General features: G+C 33.8%; 4 protein-coding genes and 1 long non-coding RNA gene across 9 annotated transcripts; 3 read left to right on the top strand and 2 right to left on the bottom strand.

The window, feature by feature from the left end:
• Nucleotides 1-134: 134 nt before the first annotated feature.
• LOC109600331 (uncharacterized) lies at nt 135-818 on the top strand. Its single transcript, XR_002191612.2, has 3 exons — nt 135-416; nt 472-557; nt 613-818. It is a non-coding gene; the product is annotated as an uncharacterized LOC109600331 (long non-coding RNA).
• Nucleotides 819-1114: 296 nt separating this feature from the next.
• On the top strand, nt 1115-2509 carry LOC109600322 (hydroxyacyl-coenzyme A dehydrogenase, mitochondrial). Its single transcript, XM_020016460.2, has 4 exons — nt 1115-1304; nt 1541-1868; nt 1924-2172; nt 2228-2509. The coding sequence occupies exons 1-4, from the start codon at nt 1194-1196 to the stop codon at nt 2464-2466; spliced, it is 927 nt and encodes a 308-aa protein (XP_019872019.1). The 5' UTR covers nt 1115-1193; the 3' UTR covers nt 2467-2509.
• Nucleotides 2510-2849: 340 nt separating this feature from the next.
• Nucleotides 2850-3737, top strand: LOC109600333 (COA8 family protein CG14806, mitochondrial). Its single transcript, XM_020016472.2, has 3 exons — nt 2850-3025; nt 3095-3352; nt 3407-3737. The coding sequence occupies exons 1-3, from the start codon at nt 2963-2965 to the stop codon at nt 3617-3619; spliced, it is 534 nt and encodes a 177-aa protein (XP_019872031.1). The 5' UTR covers nt 2850-2962; the 3' UTR covers nt 3620-3737.
• On the bottom strand, nt 3683-5461 carry LOC126265556 (uncharacterized). The gene is made up of 2 exons (XM_049967364.1): nt 5171-5461; nt 3683-5115 (listed from the first exon to the last, which is right to left on the bottom strand). The coding sequence occupies exons 1-2, from the start codon at nt 5241-5243 to the stop codon at nt 3785-3787; spliced, it is 1404 nt and encodes a 467-aa protein (XP_049823321.1). The 5' UTR covers nt 5244-5461; the 3' UTR covers nt 3683-3784.
• Nucleotides 5462-5602: 141 nt separating this feature from the next.
• LOC109600318 (formin-2-like) lies at nt 5603-18236 on the bottom strand. Of its 5 annotated transcripts, none has more exons than XM_049967359.1 (11): nt 15018-15747; nt 13862-14142; nt 12708-12893; nt 9810-9985; nt 8635-9751; nt 7850-7876; nt 7201-7574; nt 6537-6746; nt 6158-6485; nt 5808-6105; nt 5603-5748 (listed from the first exon to the last, which is right to left on the bottom strand). In XM_049967359.1, the coding sequence occupies exons 1-11, from the start codon at nt 15464-15466 to the stop codon at nt 5628-5630; spliced, it is 3567 nt and encodes a 1188-aa protein (XP_049823316.1). In that variant the 5' UTR covers nt 15467-15747; the 3' UTR covers nt 5603-5627. The 5 variants fall into 5 exon arrangements, with proteins under 5 accessions (XP_049823316.1, XP_049823318.1, XP_049823319.1 ...); XM_049967361.1 differs by lacking the exon at nt 15018-15747 and adding an exon at nt 14520-14651; XM_049967362.1 differs by lacking the exons at nt 13862-14142; nt 15018-15747 and adding an exon at nt 18118-18236.
• Nucleotides 18237-20066: the final 1830 nt, after the last annotated feature.

Genomic DNA, 20066 nt, shown 5'->3' with positions numbered 1-20066 from the left:
GAAACAAATTTGTGTTCAAAACAAATTAATTAAAAGGTACTATGATATCTGTGGTTGTTGTTGTTTAAACAAAACTATAAACAATTGACAAAAGAAACAAAAGAAAAAAACAAAAAATTTCATAAGGTATCCAATCAACAAATTTTGTTAGTTATTCACAATCATCAATTTTTGCTTGCACGCACGTAATCCAGACACAGCTCATTTCAAAAATGGCAGACTGCAATAAAAATTTTTGTGTGAAATGCGAAGAGAACATCAAAGGACAGGCCGACGACAAGATCATAAAATGCAACACCGACTCTTGCAACGGTTGCATGCACTACAACTGTAGCGAATACAATGCAACCGAATTGAACTTTCTCGAGTCCAACAAGAACAACGTTAAGTGGTTCTGCGATGGATGCACCAAAGACGTAAGTTTCTTTCCAACTTGAGTAAAAGCAAAAATCTTGGTAATTTATATTACAGAAACTCCAAGAATAACGGCCGCTCATAAATCTTATTAAATCATTTTTATCATCAATCTTTTATCTACCATTAACAAAATCCAAAGTGTAAGTATGATTATTTTATTGATATTTGGTAATAAGATTTCCTTTTTTATTTTAGAGTGATTCTTTACCATTCTAAATGTGTCTGATTACTTATTTTTTTATTCCACTTTATAAATAGTTATGTATTGTATATATTGACCCTTAAATTGACCAAGTAATGTATTTTTATAATTTTTTTTATATATTTTTAGTATTTTATATTGACCGTTATTAACAATGTATTTTTGTAGATAAATTCTCAATAAACGTTGTCAGTTACAATGTGCTTTCTTAAGTCATAGATGAATTTTGCATTTTTTCTGACCTTTGATATTATTTGTTGTCTTAAAAACATTATAAATTGTACTTTGTCTCTCACTGATAACAGTGACGGATTTATATTGATATTAAAATTCAGTTTTTTATTCAAATTTTTAAGTATTTATAAAGATTATTTCTTTGTTTTTATTAAAAAAAATGGCAATAACTAAAAACCAGTAAATAGTAAATTTAAAATAGTATTGTACTCACATTAAGGCAATGTAAATTTGAATATTTTTAAGCTACGCTGACGCTGATAGATAATCTACTGTTATCAGCCTATATATACCGTTTTTGTTTATTTATATTTTTACCATTGAGTTCGCAACCGGCAAGATGACATCCATGGGAGTGATTAAACGTGGATTCTCCACTTCCACTGTCAAAAATACAATTAAAAATGTAACAGTTATTGGGGGAGGCTTAATGGGTTCAGGAATTGCACAGGTAATTAACAAAAAATATTAATACATTTGTTTACTCGTATGTAAAAGTACAAAGTCCAATCGTCCTTGCTATGTTAGAAAATTGTTTCAATCTATTAAGTTTCTGAAACATTTTGTAAATCCTCATTGTCTTTTTCAAATTAAATCTCTATATAAATATTAGTTATTAGTCCAAATTAAATAAATTTCTGAAAATATACAAAATTACTCTTTTAAACTAATCACATTAGCAATAAGGTTGCAGCACAAGCAGGAAACAACGTAACACTGGTAGAAATCAACCAGGAGCAATTAAACAAAGCTTCGAAAATCATCAGCGGAAGTTTGGCCAGAGTTGCTAAAAAATTGTTCAATGGCGAGGAAGCTAAAATGAAAAACTTCGTGGACGAAACCCAATCTAAAATAAAATCATCCACAAATGTCGACGAATCAGTTCAAAATACCGATCTAGTGTTGGAAGCCATTGTGGAGAATTTGGAGATTAAACAAAAATTGTTTAAACACCTGGACGAAATTGCTCCACAAAAAACGATTTTTGCTTCAAATACCAGTTCATTATCCATTGGTATGAGTCAAAAACACACTAGTTAGTATCGTCAATTATTGCGTCAAATCTTTAGGTGAAATAGCATCGTTAACGAATCGTAAAGATCGATTCGGAGGACTCCATTTCTTCAATCCCGTACCAGTGATGAAACTATTGGAAGTGGTGAGAATTCCTGAGACCTCCGAGGAAACTTACCAGACGTTGATGGCTTGGGGGAAGAGCATTGGAAAGACATGCATAACATGCAAAGACACTCCTGGTTTTGTAGTCAACAGACTATTAGTCCCATATGTTGCTGAAGCTATAAGAATGATGGAGCGAGGTTAGTATTATACATTTTTATTAATGAACAAGTTAATTAATTTATTTGTTATTAGGAGACGCATCCCCTGAGGACATTGATACTGCTATGAAACTTGGAGCTGGATATCCTATGGGTCCAATTGAGTTGTCTGATTATACAGGACATGATACATCCTACTTTATAATGAAAGGTTGGCAAGAAAAATTCCCAGACAATCCTCTTTTTAAAGTACCCAAATCCCAGGAGAAACTAGTTAAAGAAGGAAAATTGGGTAGGAAGACTGGGGAAGGATATTATAAATACAAATTGTAACTTATTCTATTAATTAATAATGTTCTTTCTATACTAAATGTTATAGATTTGTTATGATTGTTTAATTAATAAAAAACACTTATTATATGTTAAATTTATTTATTCTTTACACATTTATATTATGAATAGCATCGTTTTATTTTAGTTTAGTTTTAAAACGAAGTGAAAAAGTATTTAAAATTGGATGAATATTGGAACAAATGAACAACGATTAAAAATTCGTCTTAAATTTTGAATATTTTTACTTTTAATGGTAATTTTATTTACATATTTAGTCAATAAATTGTCTTAAAAGTAAAAAAAATTACTTGCCGAGTTAATTAAAAAAATCTATTAATGTAATGTTGGTTGTATATAAATCAGGCGTAATAAAATATGTTGGGTGACATTCTCGGCGTTTTTGACAGTTCTTTCTAACCTTTTCTAGGATAGTTTCCTAACAAGGTTCCAAAATAATGTACAATTAAAAATATCAAGTAAGACACATCCACCCATAATGGTACTTACCTCATTTATTAAGTTTCTACCTAATAAACCTAGTCAACAATTAGTAAATCACGTAAGTATAAATTACGTAACATTATAGGTTATATTGCACGTTCTGTTTTCAAATAAAACTTATTTATAGGTAATAAAACGAACTGCCAGAACAACCCCTCAAGCAGTATTATTGGAAAAAGCCCTCGAAGATCCTGTAATCGTAATAGACGAACAAGATGATGTAGACATCATTGGACCACCAGATCCAGTTTCCAACCTCCGTCCAATTATTAGAAAAAGATTATTGAATGAAACTGCTTTGCAACACAAATTACGAACGCTACAAGATGCTACACAGGCATGGAATCAAGAATTTTGGGCAAGACACAACACAAACTTTATCAAAGTAATAAATTGTTATTGTTTATTATTATTTTTGGTATATTATGTAATGTTTTAGGAACGCCAAGAATATATTAATAAACATCAAGTTGAGGGAGAGGAGAAAAAGCAGTTAACAGCTGATGAAATGAGCGATTTCTATAAAACATTTTTAGACAAAAATTGGCATAATCATGTCAAGTATAATTTAGAATGGTATAGAAGAAATTTTACCCTATTGTTCTTAGCACTACGTGTTAGTATAGAAAAAAGTGTAAATAAAACATTTTAATTCAATTTCTATAATGATCAAGTACAATCAGGCTTTGTAAGACCGTTTAAGCCAAAACTCAGGTTAAAATTCACCAATTGTTATTTATTGTTTAAATAAATCACTTTTACAAAAACAACTTTTTTATTTATTTTAATAATTAACAGTGATCAATCAATCATTTATTTACTTTGCACAAAGTTTGCATTTTATCACTTTCCTCTTTTTAGTCCTTAACTGATTTTTTATTTTACACTTACATTTTACATTGGATTCCTTTTTCTGTTTTTTATTAGGACTTTCTTGTTCTGCTTTCCTCAATAAATTGTTACTATTTCTCTTCTTTTTCTTTATTTTAGTTTCTTGTGACAAATCAACTTCCATTTTAGTAACTTTTTTAACCTGTTTTTGTTTTGCTGGTGATATATTTTCTCCATCAGATGAATTTTTCTTTTTCTTCTTGGGTCTAGATTGTTGATTTTTTAATTCAATTCCTATCTTTCTTTTATTTGTTGTTGTTGATTTGGATTCTTCTATTGTATTTTGTATAACTTCAATTTCAGATGTATCTGATATGGCTAATAATTCTTCACCTGCGTCAGTATCATCCAATATTATTTCCACAGGAGTATCTTTGTTTTGTGCTTCTGTATTAGATTTGTCTGTTTGCATACTTTCTTCAGCCAAATCAATAACTTCTCCAACATCGTCATCAACAAATCCTCTTAAAACAGTCACATCCATCTTTTTTTTAACTTTTTTTACAATATCGGCTGCAGTTAGTTGGACCTCATCATCTTTATCATCATCATCATCTTTAATGTCTATATATTCTTTGCAAAATTCCACATCATCATCATCCTCGTCAACCAAATCAAAGAATTTTATCGACAGAAGTTCATCATCAATCTCAATAATTTTAACTTCCTCATCAATCCAATCTACATTCAACCAATGTCTTAAATCTTTTGGAAGAATATAATCTTGTGGCAGAAAATTATTGCTACTTGTGTTATGCAATTTATTTCTGAATGGTATAATTTTATCATAAATGTTACAAGTGAACTTAGCCATATATCTGGCTATAACATACACTCTAGAAACCATAGAAAACGAAAGTAGTGTGATCATCCAAAAGTTTCCAGTGTGCAGTTTTTGTTGTAACAAGTCTGCAGCTATTTTACTAGTCTCCACAATTCGAACCAGCAGCTTGGACAATCCTTGCAATCTCACTAAAATATAATCTAACATATCTCTAGTGGGTAAATAACTAACTTTTTTTGCAGGTCCAGGAATTAATTGAAGGAAATAATTTATGTGGTTGGACAAGTTCATTTTGAAAAATATCTCCAAGCACTTGCTTACTTTTTCCATGTACTTAAAATCCTTGTGCATTCTAAACTTCAGTTTCATTCTGTATATTGTTGTTGAGAGAAGTGCTGCCTCTGTATATAATATGTAACAGGACGAGTAAAACTCTTTGGCATCTTCGAAACTTTGTCTCAGTCTAACAATATCTAAAAAGCAATAGGAATAAAAATGTCTTAATGTATTAATGATTAAAAGAAATACCAATGTTTTCTGTGATACATTTCACACTGTTAATTGGTGGTGACATTAAATTTCGAACGTTCCACACGGACATGTTTGTTTATTTTGTTCAGAACCACTAATAAAAAAGAAATTAGTTTTCTTTAGATATATTATAACAACTTTCCACATTGGCAAAGGAGCTTGTGTGGTTGTATGATTTTCTAGGTTATGTATGGTATTTTTCAACATGTTTTATATAATTGATAGTTAGGCAACTACGAATACTCATTTTCTTATTTTTGATTCAAGGAGACTATTTTTAAAACTTTTGTCATTTTTGTCACTTGGTCCAATGCTAAAAAGATGTTATTTGTTAAAAATATTTAAAAGTGTTTAATTAAATTAACATACATATCTGGGTTGTACCCAGGTGATGTTTAGGTATTGTGATAAATCAATAAAAATCGATAATCTTATGAAAAATAATTTATTTAATTTAATTAATCTTTTGTTTGGCTTGATATCGCTTGATTTTTGCCTTTAAACCATTCTCCCTTTCTTTGATTGTTTTTATTTCCGATAATCTTTCGTTTTCCTTCTTTTTTATTTCTTGAATTCTAAAACAAGATGACATTACTGATGGCAATCACAAACAATTATTAATAAATTAGCGCACCTTTCCTTTTCTAAACGAATAAGTTCATTCTTAAAAATATCTTTGAAGTCAACACAAAACGGCAACCATAACTCAAAGAAGGAATTGGGTGGATACGATTCCAGCGTTCCAGTTTTAGGCTTAAATAAATAGAATTTCATTGTTTTAATGAACTCTTGTTGACAATCTTCCAAGTTTTCGAACTCCGCCGCTAAATGTTTCTTCGAGTTCTCCAGGAAGTTTGTCATTTTATCTTTGAAGGGTTGCAGGTTCTCCTCCGTGGAAGCTTGTATTACCTTTTCCGTACATCTTTCACAATCTACAAAGGAAAACTATTACAAACACCGAAGCAAAATCGATGAGTTTTGTACCTTTCAATTGTTTTTGTAACTTGTGCAGGTCCTGCTTTAATTCGTCAAAATTAACGGACGCAGCCCTTCTAATATCACCGGGTTCCGGTACCGGCAGGGACAGGTTAGGTTCAAACGGAGTTTCGATTTTTTTTAAATAGATTCTGATCACATAGTGCAATAAAGTTACTTTGGAGTCTTTGTTCGATTTCACGTCCCTGATTTTGGGAAGAATCTCCAGTCCGAAACCATCCGCTTGACCTCTGGTCATGTTGCCTCCGTTCATATAGTTACCCAGGGTTAGGATTATCGCCAGTACTTCTTTTAGTTCTTTGCTCTTTACTAAATACTGAAATTACAATTTAAATACAGCTTAAAAACAACATGGATAGATGAGTACCTCGCAGGCTGTTCGCAGATTCGTCAACGTGTGACTAATGGTGCTTATTGAATCTTCAAATTCCACCTGGAACATCAGACATGAAATCCTTTCGGCGAAATTTGATATTTCCGAGAGCTCGTAGAGGAATTGCTCCGGCTTGTCTAAGGGAATCTCCGGCTTTGTGGCCAAATGATCTTTGATCATCGAAAGTTCCTCCGAGTTGGCACGCTAAAAACAAACACAACAACATTGAGTTCAGTTATAAAACCAAAAGAAAGTTGCATCAATGCAACGTCAGATGAAAAAGAAAACATTTGTCAAGCCTAATCTTAAAATTAATCTATTTCATTTGACTAAATCTCGGATATTTCTCGTGAAGTTAAATCACCGATTTCTCCACATGCAAGAGTCTAATTATAATAAGTAATATTAATTGCAGGGATTGCAGTCGCGCCGTTATTTGCACAAACGGCATAAACCAAATTTAATGCAGCTCAGTCGTAAATTGCACAAAAGGATAATTTCCCCGGTGCCGATTTATATATATTTCGCCGCGCTATATTCGAGTCTTAAAGTTTATGGATGGCGAACAAGGTACGACCGTTAATTCTGCCATATATAATTACGTTGGGGCTGATCCAGTTTTACAATAGAACCGAATAAATGCATAAATTAGGCTCACCACTTCATAAATTTGTTGTAACGCCTCCAGACTAACGATGGACGTGTCAAAGTTGTAGACTGCGTTTTCGATCTCCTGGAAATCGACGTGCAGACTTTGTGCCAGGATTCCAACATTTTGGGACCGTTTGCTGTCCAGCAGTTTGACCGCTTCCACCTTGGTCTTCTTCACTTCTTTCTTAACAGTGGGCGTCCTGACGATCACTTGACGTGAAAATAAATCCGTAAATTCGTGGAGGTCTTCGAGAGGCAGTTCGTCGATTTGGGTCCACAGAGCTGACGACGGTTCTTCTGCAGCAGTATTTTGAGCCACGATTCTGGTCCAGTACAACGGTTTCATTGGTACTGAGGGGTTGATCGGGGTTTTTCTTAAAGCTGGAAGAGTATGAGGGATTACGACTGGGAAACCTATTGTAGTTTCTTGCGAATGAAGCATACATGTGTTTAGAAAATGGGAACATCCGTTTTGTACGTAAAATATTTTGATAATGATTGTTGGAAAGCTGATGAACGAATGGAAATAGAAAGAAAATAAGTACAAAATGGATATTTCGCATATATTATGATAATAACAAAAATGCAAAAAAGCACCACCCCAATGTGGATCAAAGCTAAACCAGATGAAGTTTGTTGCGTAGTAAAATTCTTACCTAAGGGTACCGGAAACGTTGGAGCCACTACACAAACATAAAGAAGGAAAGGTGCATTCTCAGTACTACAACTCAATAAAATATAAAAATTGGTGAACAAAATAATCTGTGACAATGACAATTTTAAATGCTCATGGTCTGTCACGATATAAAAAATAGTAAGGGGTGATACATTTCGAACGTTTTTACTATAAATAACACACGATAAAAATGCTTTATCTCCGTACACAGCGAAGCGGTAAATTCGGCTCATTTAAAATTGCACCGCACAATTGCACAGAGATTGCAACATTGTATAATATATTCCCGGTCGTACAACAGCTGTGTAATCCTCTCCGGTAGCTGAAATAACAATGTGTTCAGTCTAATCCTTATTTTAAACAATACGATCTCGCTTTGTGTGCGATTCTTGCTGCAAAAACCGGGTCGTGTTTTTATTTTGCAAATGTTACCACTTTGTCGGGAATGAGTATTTCCTTCCTCCGCTAAATGAAACGTTCCGCGTTGAGCTTTATAATTGAGTAGTGCAGTCAGGATAAAACATTATCTCTCCGGATTGGATACGAAGGGCTTTGTTTCTTTCCACCGTGAGCATTCAAAATTTAACATTTACATGAGATGATTTAAATCTTTTGGTTTAGAAAATGTGATTTATCTCTGTGTGATTTTGTAACTAACTAATTACAATAGTTGGCAATCATTTTTTCTAAAGCAAAACCAAGACATGGCACAAGTTAAACGTCACAATTAAATCTTTATAACCATATTTGTTTATAACCACGTACCTGCTTTCTGCGGGTTCCATCCTCCAGCTGGCGGCGCAGGCAGAGGAGTAGGTCCTCCCAAAGGTGGGGGCGGAGGTGGCGGACCTCCGCCCATCATTGGAGGTGGTGGCGGCATTCCAGGTATCGGCGGGGGAGGCGGACCTCCCATTCCAGGCATAGGAGGAGGTGGGGGGCCACTCATACCGGGCATGGGAGGTGGTGGAGGACCACCCATGCCGGGCATAGGAGGAGGTGGAGGACCATTCATACTGGGCATAGGAGGAGGAGGAGGGCCACTCATGCCGGGCATAGGAGGAGGTGGAGGGCCAGCCATACCTGGCAAAGGAGGAGGTGGAGGTGGAGCACCCATGCCGGGCATAGGAGGGGGTGGAGGTCCGCATGCATCCGGCATTGGAGGCGGAGGTGGACCACACATTCCAGACAGAGAAGGAGGTGGTGGTGGTGGTGGTGTTGCCATTGGAGGAGGTGATGATACGATTGTGATAGGCATTGGGGGAGGTGGTGGTGCGATTGTTGGAAGTGTAGGAGAAGGAATTGTCTCAGAATTGGTAATTTTCGTTTTGTCTTGGGCAGAATCGCCTTCATTATTGTCTATCATTGATCCCACGTCTTTACATTGTTTTATGTCTGTTTGTACATCAACATCTCTACGACTCGTTTCCTCTTCAACTGTTTGTACTTCAACAGATTTCATCTGAACGATGGTTTGCACTTCGACGTTCACTCCAACACCATCAGCTCTGTCTTCTTTGGTCGCTTCATTAATCTTACCTTTAGTATCACAGATCGTTTTCGCCTCCTCAACAGGAGACGCGAAATCCTTCCTGGCATTGTCGGTCAGTGCCTGGATTTCGACCAAGGTGCGGTACTTGTCCAGCTCCTGGTTGAGGCGCTTCACCTCCTCCTCAAGAGCTAAGAATTCGACGTCGCGGACTGTGCCCTTGAGCTCCGACGCCGCCCGAAATTCGAGATGGTCGAGCAATTCCGATTGGCCCGTCGGTGAGATGAATACATCCGAGTCGGAGGTGGGTGGCCACGAGACCATGCTGAGGCGACCTGGTGTTTGGGGCATCGAAACCGGCGTCTCCGCATGGGTCCAGTAGTACATACAATCTGGCTGGAATTGGTTCACTTGTGTAGCACGAAAGAACAAGTTCTTGTAAAAGTATTCTTACCTTGAATATATTCGATATTTCGACGTTCTTGTCTGGAATCTGTCGGAGGACACCCGCCGCCAGGAGGTGCGTGCAGAATTGGACAGCCAGAATCTTTAAGTCGGAACCGCTCAGGAACTCATTGAGGTAGGCTTTGTCGTTCACCTCAGAAAGATACCAATTCACCAACTGATGACCTGTAACGTTGAAGCTACATAATATCATTATATCAATAAACGTCAGTGAAATTGACAAATTCATAAAATAATTATTATTTTATGCCACGAAAATTTAGAACTAACCGCAGGAGGAAGCGTTGTTTGAGATTCAAAAAAAAAAACAACAACAAACAGACGTGTCAAAGTTTGAAACGACACCGCAGCTCCAACACCATCACCATGATAACACTGGTTAAACCGCCGAACGCGATGACGGAAGAGCGAATGAGTGTAAGTGAATTCTGAGGATGCATGGCCCGCTGGTTACGTTATTTAGTAAATTCAAAAAGCATATCTAACTAGGCTTCACCTTGCCTGCAGTTCCGTGTTGTGATTCCGGCGCTTCGGCCCGAACGGATGACGATCAACCATTGCGACCGTCTTTTTTTCTAAATGCCCATTTTATGTGTCTAATGGTTTTTTATTGGGCGAGTTTCCGTTTTGTCTGCGAAGAACGGGGTAATCAGTACCGGCATAATGAATTGGGGCTAATTGATTTATGCTAATAGATGTAAAGCAATTTCGGTGCCTCGCATAATTACAATGTAAATTTTAATCGATGTTAAACGGCACTTACTGCGATAGGAAACGAACGACCACTTGCAATCTATTTTACTCCGGGCAGCAGGATGGCAACGATTAATTCAAACTAAAAAAGTGTTGCCAAGAATATTTCAAGTTTGGCGCAAAAGCACCACAACAAAGAACAAATTTGTTTCAATTTATATGATAATTTAAACCTCGTTTGTGGTGATTACATTGTCCTCAAACTTATCAACAGTTTATACAAATGAAGACGATTATTTTGTGGGGGACAAACTGAAGACCATCAAAATTGAATTATTTATTCTATATTAATTAGAAATGTTTTATTGTGTAATTGTATTATTGTATCGATGTTTTTCAATGGATAAATAAATCCGCTGATTGGATTGTGTTAATGCAGAATTTGTATAAAATACATTTAATTTATTACACAACAAATCATCACAGGATTTGATTTTAAAACAAACAAAATTTAATTACATAATATTTATTTGTAGTACTTTGTTGTAGTTTAAAGTTATTTGCACATTTTGAATTCATATAATGTTTCCGTATAATGGATATTTTCATTAATTAAACTAAACCATTTGGTAATGAATGTACAAACGTGATTTAAATAAATTACAACCATATAAATAAACAAAGCAGGTCAAAGATTAAACAATTAAATTTATGTAATTACAGTTATAGTTATACACAAGTAATGTTCCTCCCTTTCAAATATTTAATTCAGTTCCTCAAATCGGAATAATCTGCTTCAACTAATTACTGTTTGTGTAATAATTTTCACTTTTATTCAATTTTGCAACGGTGCGTTCCCTTTAACTAACCAATCAAAGTAAAAGTCTGCAATTAACTTAAACAATGATTGCACCGAATTATTACCTAAGAAAACGACTATAACATTATGCTTTGTGTTACAATTTCATTAAAATTATATTTAAATTGTTCATGTTTCCAATTATTTAATTGACATTTTTTGTATTTAACTCTGTACTTTTCGATGGAAACAAAATGTGAAAATAAAACTCAACAAATAAATTTTACCTAATTACATTTTAATTTAATATTTTTTTTATATATTTTAATGCTAAATCTTCGTGTGATGAGTTTTTTGTTTCATTATATTTTTGCCATTTGAGTAATGACTTATTAATTATTTAAATTAGCCATTTTAATTTATGAAAGACTTTTGTCAGTTCCTCTTTTTGGAAACGGAAAATAATTTTAATTAATTTTAATATGTACACATTTGTGCAGAGCACAAACTACTTAGTTTAATTAATGAAAATATCCATTATTCAGGAACAACGTATGAATACAAAATGTGCAAATAGCTAAAACGCAACGATGCCATAACAAATAAATATTATATAATTAAAGTTTGTTTATTTGTAGAAATATGAAATGCTGCGATGATTTGTTGTACAATAAATTGGTACGAATTTCGCAGTAACTCAATCCAATCAACAGATTAATTCATCAATTGGAAATTGGAGGAAATACAATTTTGTACATTTTGATTTAAATACGATTATTTTCAAATTAACGAGTTTTAAGAGTTTAACTTTGAACTCAGGTTTTTTAATTGGATAAAATGAACAAACATTTTATTCCAATGTCTGACTAATTGTTTGTCCCCGAATAAAAAGTACTCTTCTAAAACAACTCGGCCCAATTGAAGGCAGCAGTCCCGACGACAACACAAACAAATAAAATGACAAAAGGCCAAAGCTGAAGAGACGACGGTGCGCGGTTTTCGTGGAAATTGGCGCCAAGACTTAGCACCGGGAGATAATTGGATTTTCTCCGGTGTTGGGTCGCGACTTCAGCTTTACTTTTGCAAATTATAACAGTCGCTGTTTACCGTGGGCAAATGTTTATTCAAATTTATACGGAGCAGCGTTTCAACTTGCTATTTCCCCACATTAGATTTCGATTGTTTAATTTAGAATTTCGTATTAAATATAACTAAAATCAATTAATCATTATTATCTGTCGGTTATCAAATATAAACTTGTTTAAATCCCATCCAATAAATATTATATCAAGATGGGGGAATCTTTTTTGCGGGATTATCTGATGTCAGAGACAGATGACAATACGTAACTGCATCGGACAGTTTCGTAATCATAGAGGACATCTGAGCACTCACCTTCGAACTTTTCGTATAACTGAAAGTCCAACTTCTCCGGCACAAACTTCGGCTTGGAAACTTTCGATTCCAACTCCGCTTTGCTTAGTGTGAGGGGTGCGAGTTTCTTCAACACGGGGGTGTCCGTCGATACTGACTTGCAGGGCTCCGCAGGCACTGACATGTGTCTCTTGTACTCCGGTTGTCCTGCGAACCAAATTAATTGTTACTCCTCTTTTATTATGCTCAGGCTTCAGATTCGGTACCATGGCACGTGATTTTACATTTACACTTATACATTTTAAAATCAACAACGTTTATTAAGACGTATTTTCAAATATTTCGAACGGACACATTTAAAATTAGGTTATGGAAATGTTTTTGAAACATATTTGACCAATGTTTGGTGCTGGTTTACACAAAAACTAATTTATATACAGCCTGTTTGCAAATAAGCCATACAAATGAATCATTACTAAGATATAATTGTTTTAAATTAACAATTAAACAAAAGAGAGATTATTTTAAATCATATTTGACCAAATTAAATATATAATAAAGTAATTATTGGCATTTTTCGATAATTAATCCATTAAGTTCCTATAAATAAAATTATTTATTAAGGAAAAACTAATTCGATGTATTTGTTACCTTATGACCAGTAAAATAATTTAGCCAAAACATTTCCAAGTTTTTATTCCCATTTGACTTTTAATATTTCACATCATCTGATGCTAAATTCTACAAATATACTGCATTCAATCATATGAATGATATAAATATATTCATCTCATTGTTACTTATATCTAAGATAAGATATCTAAAGATTAATTGGCGCCTAATTAATTATACATATTTTCGGTTAAAACTTTTGGAATTGATGGATTTTATTGTTTATTGTATAAGTAACTCACCATGTTATGAAACCATTAAAACCACTTTCAAACTAAACTAAATAAAAACATACTTTTTAAATCTTTTTGGTCGTCATTTATCTAAAACAGTGCAATAAATTGATAAGGACGACAACAGATTAGCATCGTAAACTTGTAACACATCAATAAACAGACTGTGATCGACGCACGAAACAAACCCCTTCTAAAAATATCGTGCAACAATCATTGCCAGATAGACCCCCGTCATTTCCATGTCGTCTGCACCACATGTTTACCTACCGTTAGACAAACTAACGTCAGACATCCTCTTAACCATTTTCGCAACCTTCTGTCCATCATCCTCGTCCTTGTGCGACCTCCGTTTGAGGGTGCCATCGTCACGGCTCAGACTCTCCGCCACTGAAACTTCATCATTGCTCACCACTTCAACGTTATCACTGACGAAACATTCGCGTGGGTCACTGTCCAGGCTTATCTGACTGGTCCTGGACACACCAAGTTTGCTCAATTTTTTCGTGCGCTCTTCCTCATGCCGTGCACGATATTCGTTCAGTTTGAAACTGGAAGGAAGCTCGATTCAGAAACCTGTTCCAGACACTTCAACTTGCAGGGTGCTTAATTTGTATAGATCAGTTGCAGGATGGATAATTTACCTTCCACCACTAGATAGATTAGAGGGCTCGAAAACTTTTCACCCCAAGCCTTTCATTAGGCACTGGATCGAAATTAAGCACCTTGAAGTCCATCGGTTCAGTTAATTAATTAGCAAATCCGGTCTTAGCCGGTTCAACAAAATTACAACCCAACACGATACAATCAATTATGTCGGCGAGTCTCTAATTAAATTGATGCTTGGAGTATCGGGGAAAAATCTGTTTGTAGGTTAAACTGTCAAATGCAATAGATTAGTGCTAATACTCAATATTTGGATATTTACATTTTTAAACAGACATGGATTAGGCAGAACATGACATGATTCTCAATGGTACACACATGACTGGAATTTTTTGGATCCTATCCTGCCCCACAAATTTACATTTTTCTGTAAAAGTGACGTTTTAGACAAAAATCAAATCATGTATAAGACGTCGAGAAAACTACAGGAAATTTACTAAAAACAGATTCAAGTTCTAAATTAAAGAGAATTATTTTGCTATTATTGATGAAATATTTAAGAAATCTACAAGACAAGAAATTACAATCAATATAGTTCTAAAATGTTCTGCCAGGAAAGTACTTATTGGTACTAAAAGTTTGGTCAAAAAAGGATAATGATTTAATGATGAAGAACTAGATACCAATGAAGACCAATTCTACCAACAAGAGTACAATTTACCTGTACCTCTTCTCCCTTCCTCTCAGTCCCATTCTGTACTCAACCAAAAAAGTGTTGCTTTACATGAAAAACCCAAGAAAGGCAACCAACAAAATTTACCTGTTCAGCGTCAAATTGTGCAAGAAATTGTCCTGTACCGTGTTCGGCACCTCCACATCCAAAATGCTCTCCTCGCTCTGATAGCACTCGTTGTGCTCCGCATTGAAACCCACAGGTGTCAGTGGGTCGGTGAAGTTGGAGTCGGAGCTGGACGAGACGGCGCTGGGCGGCGAGATTTCGGCCTCAGCGCCGTCCCCGCTCGTCCTGTTGACCGCCCGCCAAGAGTCGGTCACCAGGACCTCGGGATGTTTGATTGTCGGTGCCGGAGACTTTTTAACCGGCCTTTCGGACGCATGTTCTTCTACGTCGCTCTCTTCCGGCACGACACCCGTGAACTGGAGTTCGTCTTTCGATTTTTTCGCCTTGCCCAACTTTATTTTGCCTTTTATCTTGCCCGGGGACTTGCCCGTTTTGGGCTGTTTGGCGTCTCCCGTTTGTAGATTGCCCATTGTTGTATTATTACATTAACACTAATTAACTGTGAGCGTATTTGACTATATATAATACGATTAATATATAAACTACATCTTAAACATCAACAACAACAACAACATCAACGGTAAACTTCACAGAACAGCAACAATCACTGTCGACTCTCACATGTCTGTGCAAACTGAGCTGCACCAGTTTAATACTGTTTAAAACATCGAGTCGTCGTGGTCGTCCGACAATACACATCCTCTTCCACTTATATTATCCGATTTATCACATTTTCAACATAAATACAGGTCAATTCCTGCGAACACGACAAGCCAGCAGGAACTGTCGGCGTTTGCGCGGAACCGGCCGCATCGATTTTCTCGTAGGGGGTTTGTTTTGGCAAAGATTCTAACCCCAAACCGGTGGCGGAATTCCAGCCGGCTTTTGATGATCAATGGCCATAAATATATTTCGATTGTGTCGACCGAATTACGTCCGAGGTCAGGGGTCGATATACGATAATGCGGTGTGCCTTTACTACATTGTGTATCGTTCGGTTTGTGTATTTGAAAGTGAAAGTTATCGCAGTGCTTAATAACGAACGTGGAAATTAACTTTTGGGGGTTTTCACGTCGAATTACTCGATTTTATGGGGAGGTTAAAGAACCCAGTTAACATGTATTAATTTTAAGGTACTAAAACTAGTAGTACTGTACGTGAATAAATTTAACAGCGTCGAGCGTGGGATCTTTAAAGAGGATGAGATAAATCATGTGATGTGCATGACTGTTCATCATAAGCGATAACAAAAAATTAATAATTCCCGTTTAATGTATTTCCACACATTTGATCACGCCAAAGTTTGTTGTTGTACAAATATGGAATTAGTAATACTTGATATTATTTATCTTTTACAAATTGTTTATAACAATGCCTAAAGAATTGAAAATGTTGAGATTTATGTACTTGATACAATGTCTAAAGTGTATCACTTTGATACAATGAAGCTGTAAATCAAAAAGTTTATTACAGACACGTTAAAATGCAGAAATTATCTAAGGTAATCGTTTCTCCATTAACATGGAGAAGAACCATCGTTTAATGGGAATAAAGACTCTCCTCTAACTACGCTCCTCTTAAACGTCAATGATTTATGCTTTCAGTCTGGAACTTTTGTACAACTGCCATTAATAAGTTGGTCGTGAATTACACGGAATCGGATTTCAATTTTGAACCAACCTTTTCTCTATTATTCTTTAAACTTTAAACATCTTGTTAGATACTGACGTAATTAATGATCTTGTTTGGAACTAATGAGTAAAGTATGTTTTCTTTAGATATTCCTAATTTAAGAAATCAGGATGCTACACCATACTTTATTCATCCTTAAAGCTTTGATATATCTTTTCTTCATTCACCCATCTAGCTTTTCTAGGAAAAAAAATCAAATGACTGATGAGTAAATAAAATATAACAAAATGTATTTATATTTTAAAAGTTAGAACTTGTTAATCAATGATATTGAAAATCCCAGTCAGGAAAATATATCAGGAAATCTATCAGTTAGTTACTGAAATTTCTGAGGTAAATACATGCTGCCCATGTTGTATTTTAACACAAATTAATAATTCAATTCCCTGAACGGTGTGGTCCATTTTGTGTGGGGAAGTTTTGTAGATTTATATTTTATACAATAATCCGGTTTAGAATGCGCATAGCTAAATCGTTATATAAAATGTTAAATCCTCTCCAATTTAAACTTCACTTTGGGCAAGGCTTAAGAGGGTCAGCAAAAATGAAGCTGCAAAACTTGTGCGAATAATAACTTCGTAAATGGAAACGTGTTTACAAATTGCCTTATTTTGCAATACAATTTATATTAATATGATAATTTTTAAGTCCTCTTTTATGGCCAATTTCACTATTTCAATATTAATTTTTATCCTCCGTTATCCCGGGGGGTGGTACTAATTATACCACTTTTTATACCCCCGAGGAATGTATGAATATTAGTTCTAATATCATCAGATAAGTAAATGAAATTTAATGTAATTTTATAGTTCATTTAATTTTTATGTTTCAGTTTATATGATTATTTTCTGATAAAAGTAATTTGTTTTGCAATGTGTCTCGTAATGTATGACTCCACAAATATTAATGAACATGACAAAATTGTACAACAAACTGTATATTTACAGGAATGATATCATTCAATAATAACATTTTCAAATTTATTAAAAATACGTCTTCGTTCGATTATTCAATATGAATATAATTAATACATTTAAATCATTAAAGATAAGATAATCTATAAATAAACGAACTATCAATCACTTGACATGTCTTATTTTAGCTACAAACTCTTAAAAATTTATAGTAAATTAATTAATTAATTTAAAATTGGCAGACAATGGACATTGTCATGGAAGAAAATAATCTTGGCTTATCATTTTATTAAGTTCTTAATTAATTATTCATTCATATTAATATCAGTTATTTCTGTAACTGTAAAAGTTGTTCTCATGTTATCTACATGAGTTGTTTTAGACCTTTAAAAGCAAACCAAAATTTACGTCAGACAATCCCACAAACTGGGATGATTATGAAAACATTGGGGCAACAACTTTACTACGTAGACCGTTGGAAAACGTTTAAAGACGATATTTACACTCACCCTTACCACGAACATAATAATCCAAAGTTCCCATCAGACTCCTAAATGGTGCAAAAGCCATTTTCTTCGAGGCACTCGCGCATAATACAACAATAAAACTCTAGTTTACACGACCACTAAATTTTGGCGGCATTATTTTTTAATAATTTCGTTTCTTTTTTCGTGCGCGATACCTGACTATGGGCATTAAATAAACGAGTTTAATGTACGTGGGTTTAAAGTGCATAATGGTAATTGGCAATGAAAAAATTGTTTTTCATTAACAATTAAACTACGCAGTATGGGAATGAAACGACCACCTTTATTATCTTTATTAATTTATGTGATATTATGTATTAATTGTTTCTCTTCTTTTTTACATTTATGAGTATATGTAAGTTAACTGTAATAATATTAATATTTTAATGTTTTATGTATGTTATATTTATCGATAGAAAACTGTAACTGAAAATATATATTTTTAATAAATTGATATAATAATTAATATTAGTTATACAGCAGAACTGATATTTGTATTGTATAACAAAATATTTATTAACAAAGATAAACATTAATAAAACTTTTGACAATATGTTACAAAATTAGTAGAACAAATATTATACTTTGATTAATATTTATATATTGTCATTAAACATTTCATTATGGAATAATTATTGGGAAATATAAAAATATTTCGCCTCATATTTAATATTATTACGTTCAAATAATTATACCTTTATATTATAATATATATTTTATTTTAAATTTACATATTATAGTTGTGAGTGAATAATAGCTTTAACTGAGGGGGAAAGAAAATTAGTCCTGAAATCATTTCAAAAAATAATTAAAAATAATTGTAAAGTTGTTAATATTTTATTATTATTATTATTATACTTACCTTTAATTGCTTCAAATCTAAAATAATAAACAAATATACAAATTCTTAAATAGACGTTTATTTACAAAAATTAATAATACAAATAAAAGACATAATATTTATTTACAACATTAAAATTTCTTGTTTTAGTTTAATCCTACGTCTTACATTTACAAATAATAGTCTTTGTATGTTATTTACAAAAATAATATACACTTAATCATTCGAGATAAAAAAATCGATACATCATAAAAAATTATAAAAACTGCATTTAAAAATCTTTTGAGATCACTTCGAAAAACAGTTTTGAGCTAAATAAAATAAAAATAACACTGTTAAAATGTACAAAGAGATTTAAATTAATTAATAATCTAACGCGTCCGTCCTATTTGGTTTATACATTTTTAATGATAAAATTGTATAAAAAATAGAATAATTTTAAAAAGTAGTCTTTGCACATTTCTTTAAACATTCTATGGGGAAAGGATATGAGTATATGATAAAAACATGTAAAATTAAGTACAATTAGACAAAATATATAACAGAGTTCGTCGATCATGTTACTTTTCTTTGGCACACTTAAGTAGAAAACGGAGTTGTTTACACAAATCGTACACCTCAAAGTCCTTAAAGCCCACTGTAAGGTTGTCTAATAAATTCGAAGAGATATTCATCAGAGGAAACGGTTTCCGCCACGTAAAATTATTTCCGGATAAGTAAAAACACATAAAACTTGTGTGTGTTTAATACATGTAATAACATTTTGTGCTTCGCAGTGCAATATGTCTGTTAAATCAGCGCAAATTCACGGGAAATAACGTGGCGAACGGCGTGTTTCCTGCATGTAAAAGAACTCCAGTTATGTTGCGAGTCGTACACGGCGGATCTCGCTTCGATCCGGCTTGTGCGAGCCGCACGACGAAAAGTAATATAATCAAAATCTTTTGCTTAAATAATAAAACAAATTACAACAATAGTGCACAACAAATACTTATTGCAATGATAATCACATTTTATTAAAATTGTCAAATTTGCCAAGTCCACGGCTAAATAATGGCAAAACATCGCTCGTCACAACAAAATAAAATGGCATTAT

This window comes from Aethina tumida, chromosome 5, assembly GCF_024364675.1.
Source record: "Aethina tumida isolate Nest 87 chromosome 5, icAetTumi1.1, whole genome shotgun sequence".
Classification (NCBI taxonomy): domain Eukaryota; kingdom Metazoa; phylum Arthropoda; class Insecta; order Coleoptera; family Nitidulidae; genus Aethina; species Aethina tumida.
The sequence above is the reverse complement of the archived record's forward strand: the minus strand, read 5'-3'. Positions and strand labels throughout refer to the sequence as shown.

Excerpts from the sequence above, each read along its gene's own strand:
- LOC109600322 (XM_020016460.2), top strand. The coding sequence starts at position 1,194 with ATGACATCCATGGGAGTGATTAAACGTGGATTCTCCACTTCCACTGTC. Across the intron at positions 1,869-1,923 it reads TACCAGTTCATTATCCATTG|GTGAAATAGCATCGTTAACG; the intron begins GTATGAGTCAAA and ends TCAAATCTTTAG. Across the intron at positions 2,173-2,227 it reads TATAAGAATGATGGAGCGAG|GAGACGCATCCCCTGAGGAC; the intron begins GTTAGTATTATA and ends ATTTGTTATTAG.
- LOC109600333 (XM_020016472.2), top strand. The coding sequence starts at position 2,963 with ATGGTACTTACCTCATTTATTAAGTTTCTACCTAATAAACCTAGTCAA. Across the intron at positions 3,026-3,094 it reads GTCAACAATTAGTAAATCAC|GTAATAAAACGAACTGCCAG; the intron begins GTAAGTATAAAT and ends ACTTATTTATAG. Across the intron at positions 3,353-3,406 it reads ACAACACAAACTTTATCAAA|GAACGCCAAGAATATATTAA; the intron begins GTAATAAATTGT and ends GTAATGTTTTAG.
- LOC126265556 (XM_049967364.1), bottom strand. The coding sequence starts at position 5,243 with ATGTCCGTGTGGAACGTTCGAAATTTAATGTCACCACCAATTAACAGT. Across the intron at positions 5,116-5,170 it reads ATGTATCACAGAAAACATTG|ATATTGTTAGACTGAGACAA; the intron begins GTATTTCTTTTA and ends ATTGCTTTTTAG.
- LOC109600318 (XM_049967359.1), bottom strand. The coding sequence starts at position 15,466 with ATGGGCAATCTACAAACGGGAGACGCCAAACAGCCCAAAACGGGCAAG. Across the intron at positions 12,894-13,861 it reads TGACGTTAGTTTGTCTAACG|GACAACCGGAGTACAAGAGA; the intron begins GTAGGTAAACAT and ends TTTGGTTCGCAG. Across the intron at positions 9,986-12,707 it reads GTTATACGAAAAGTTCGAAG|GTCATCAGTTGGTGAATTGG; the intron begins GTGAGTGCTCAG and ends TCAACGTTACAG.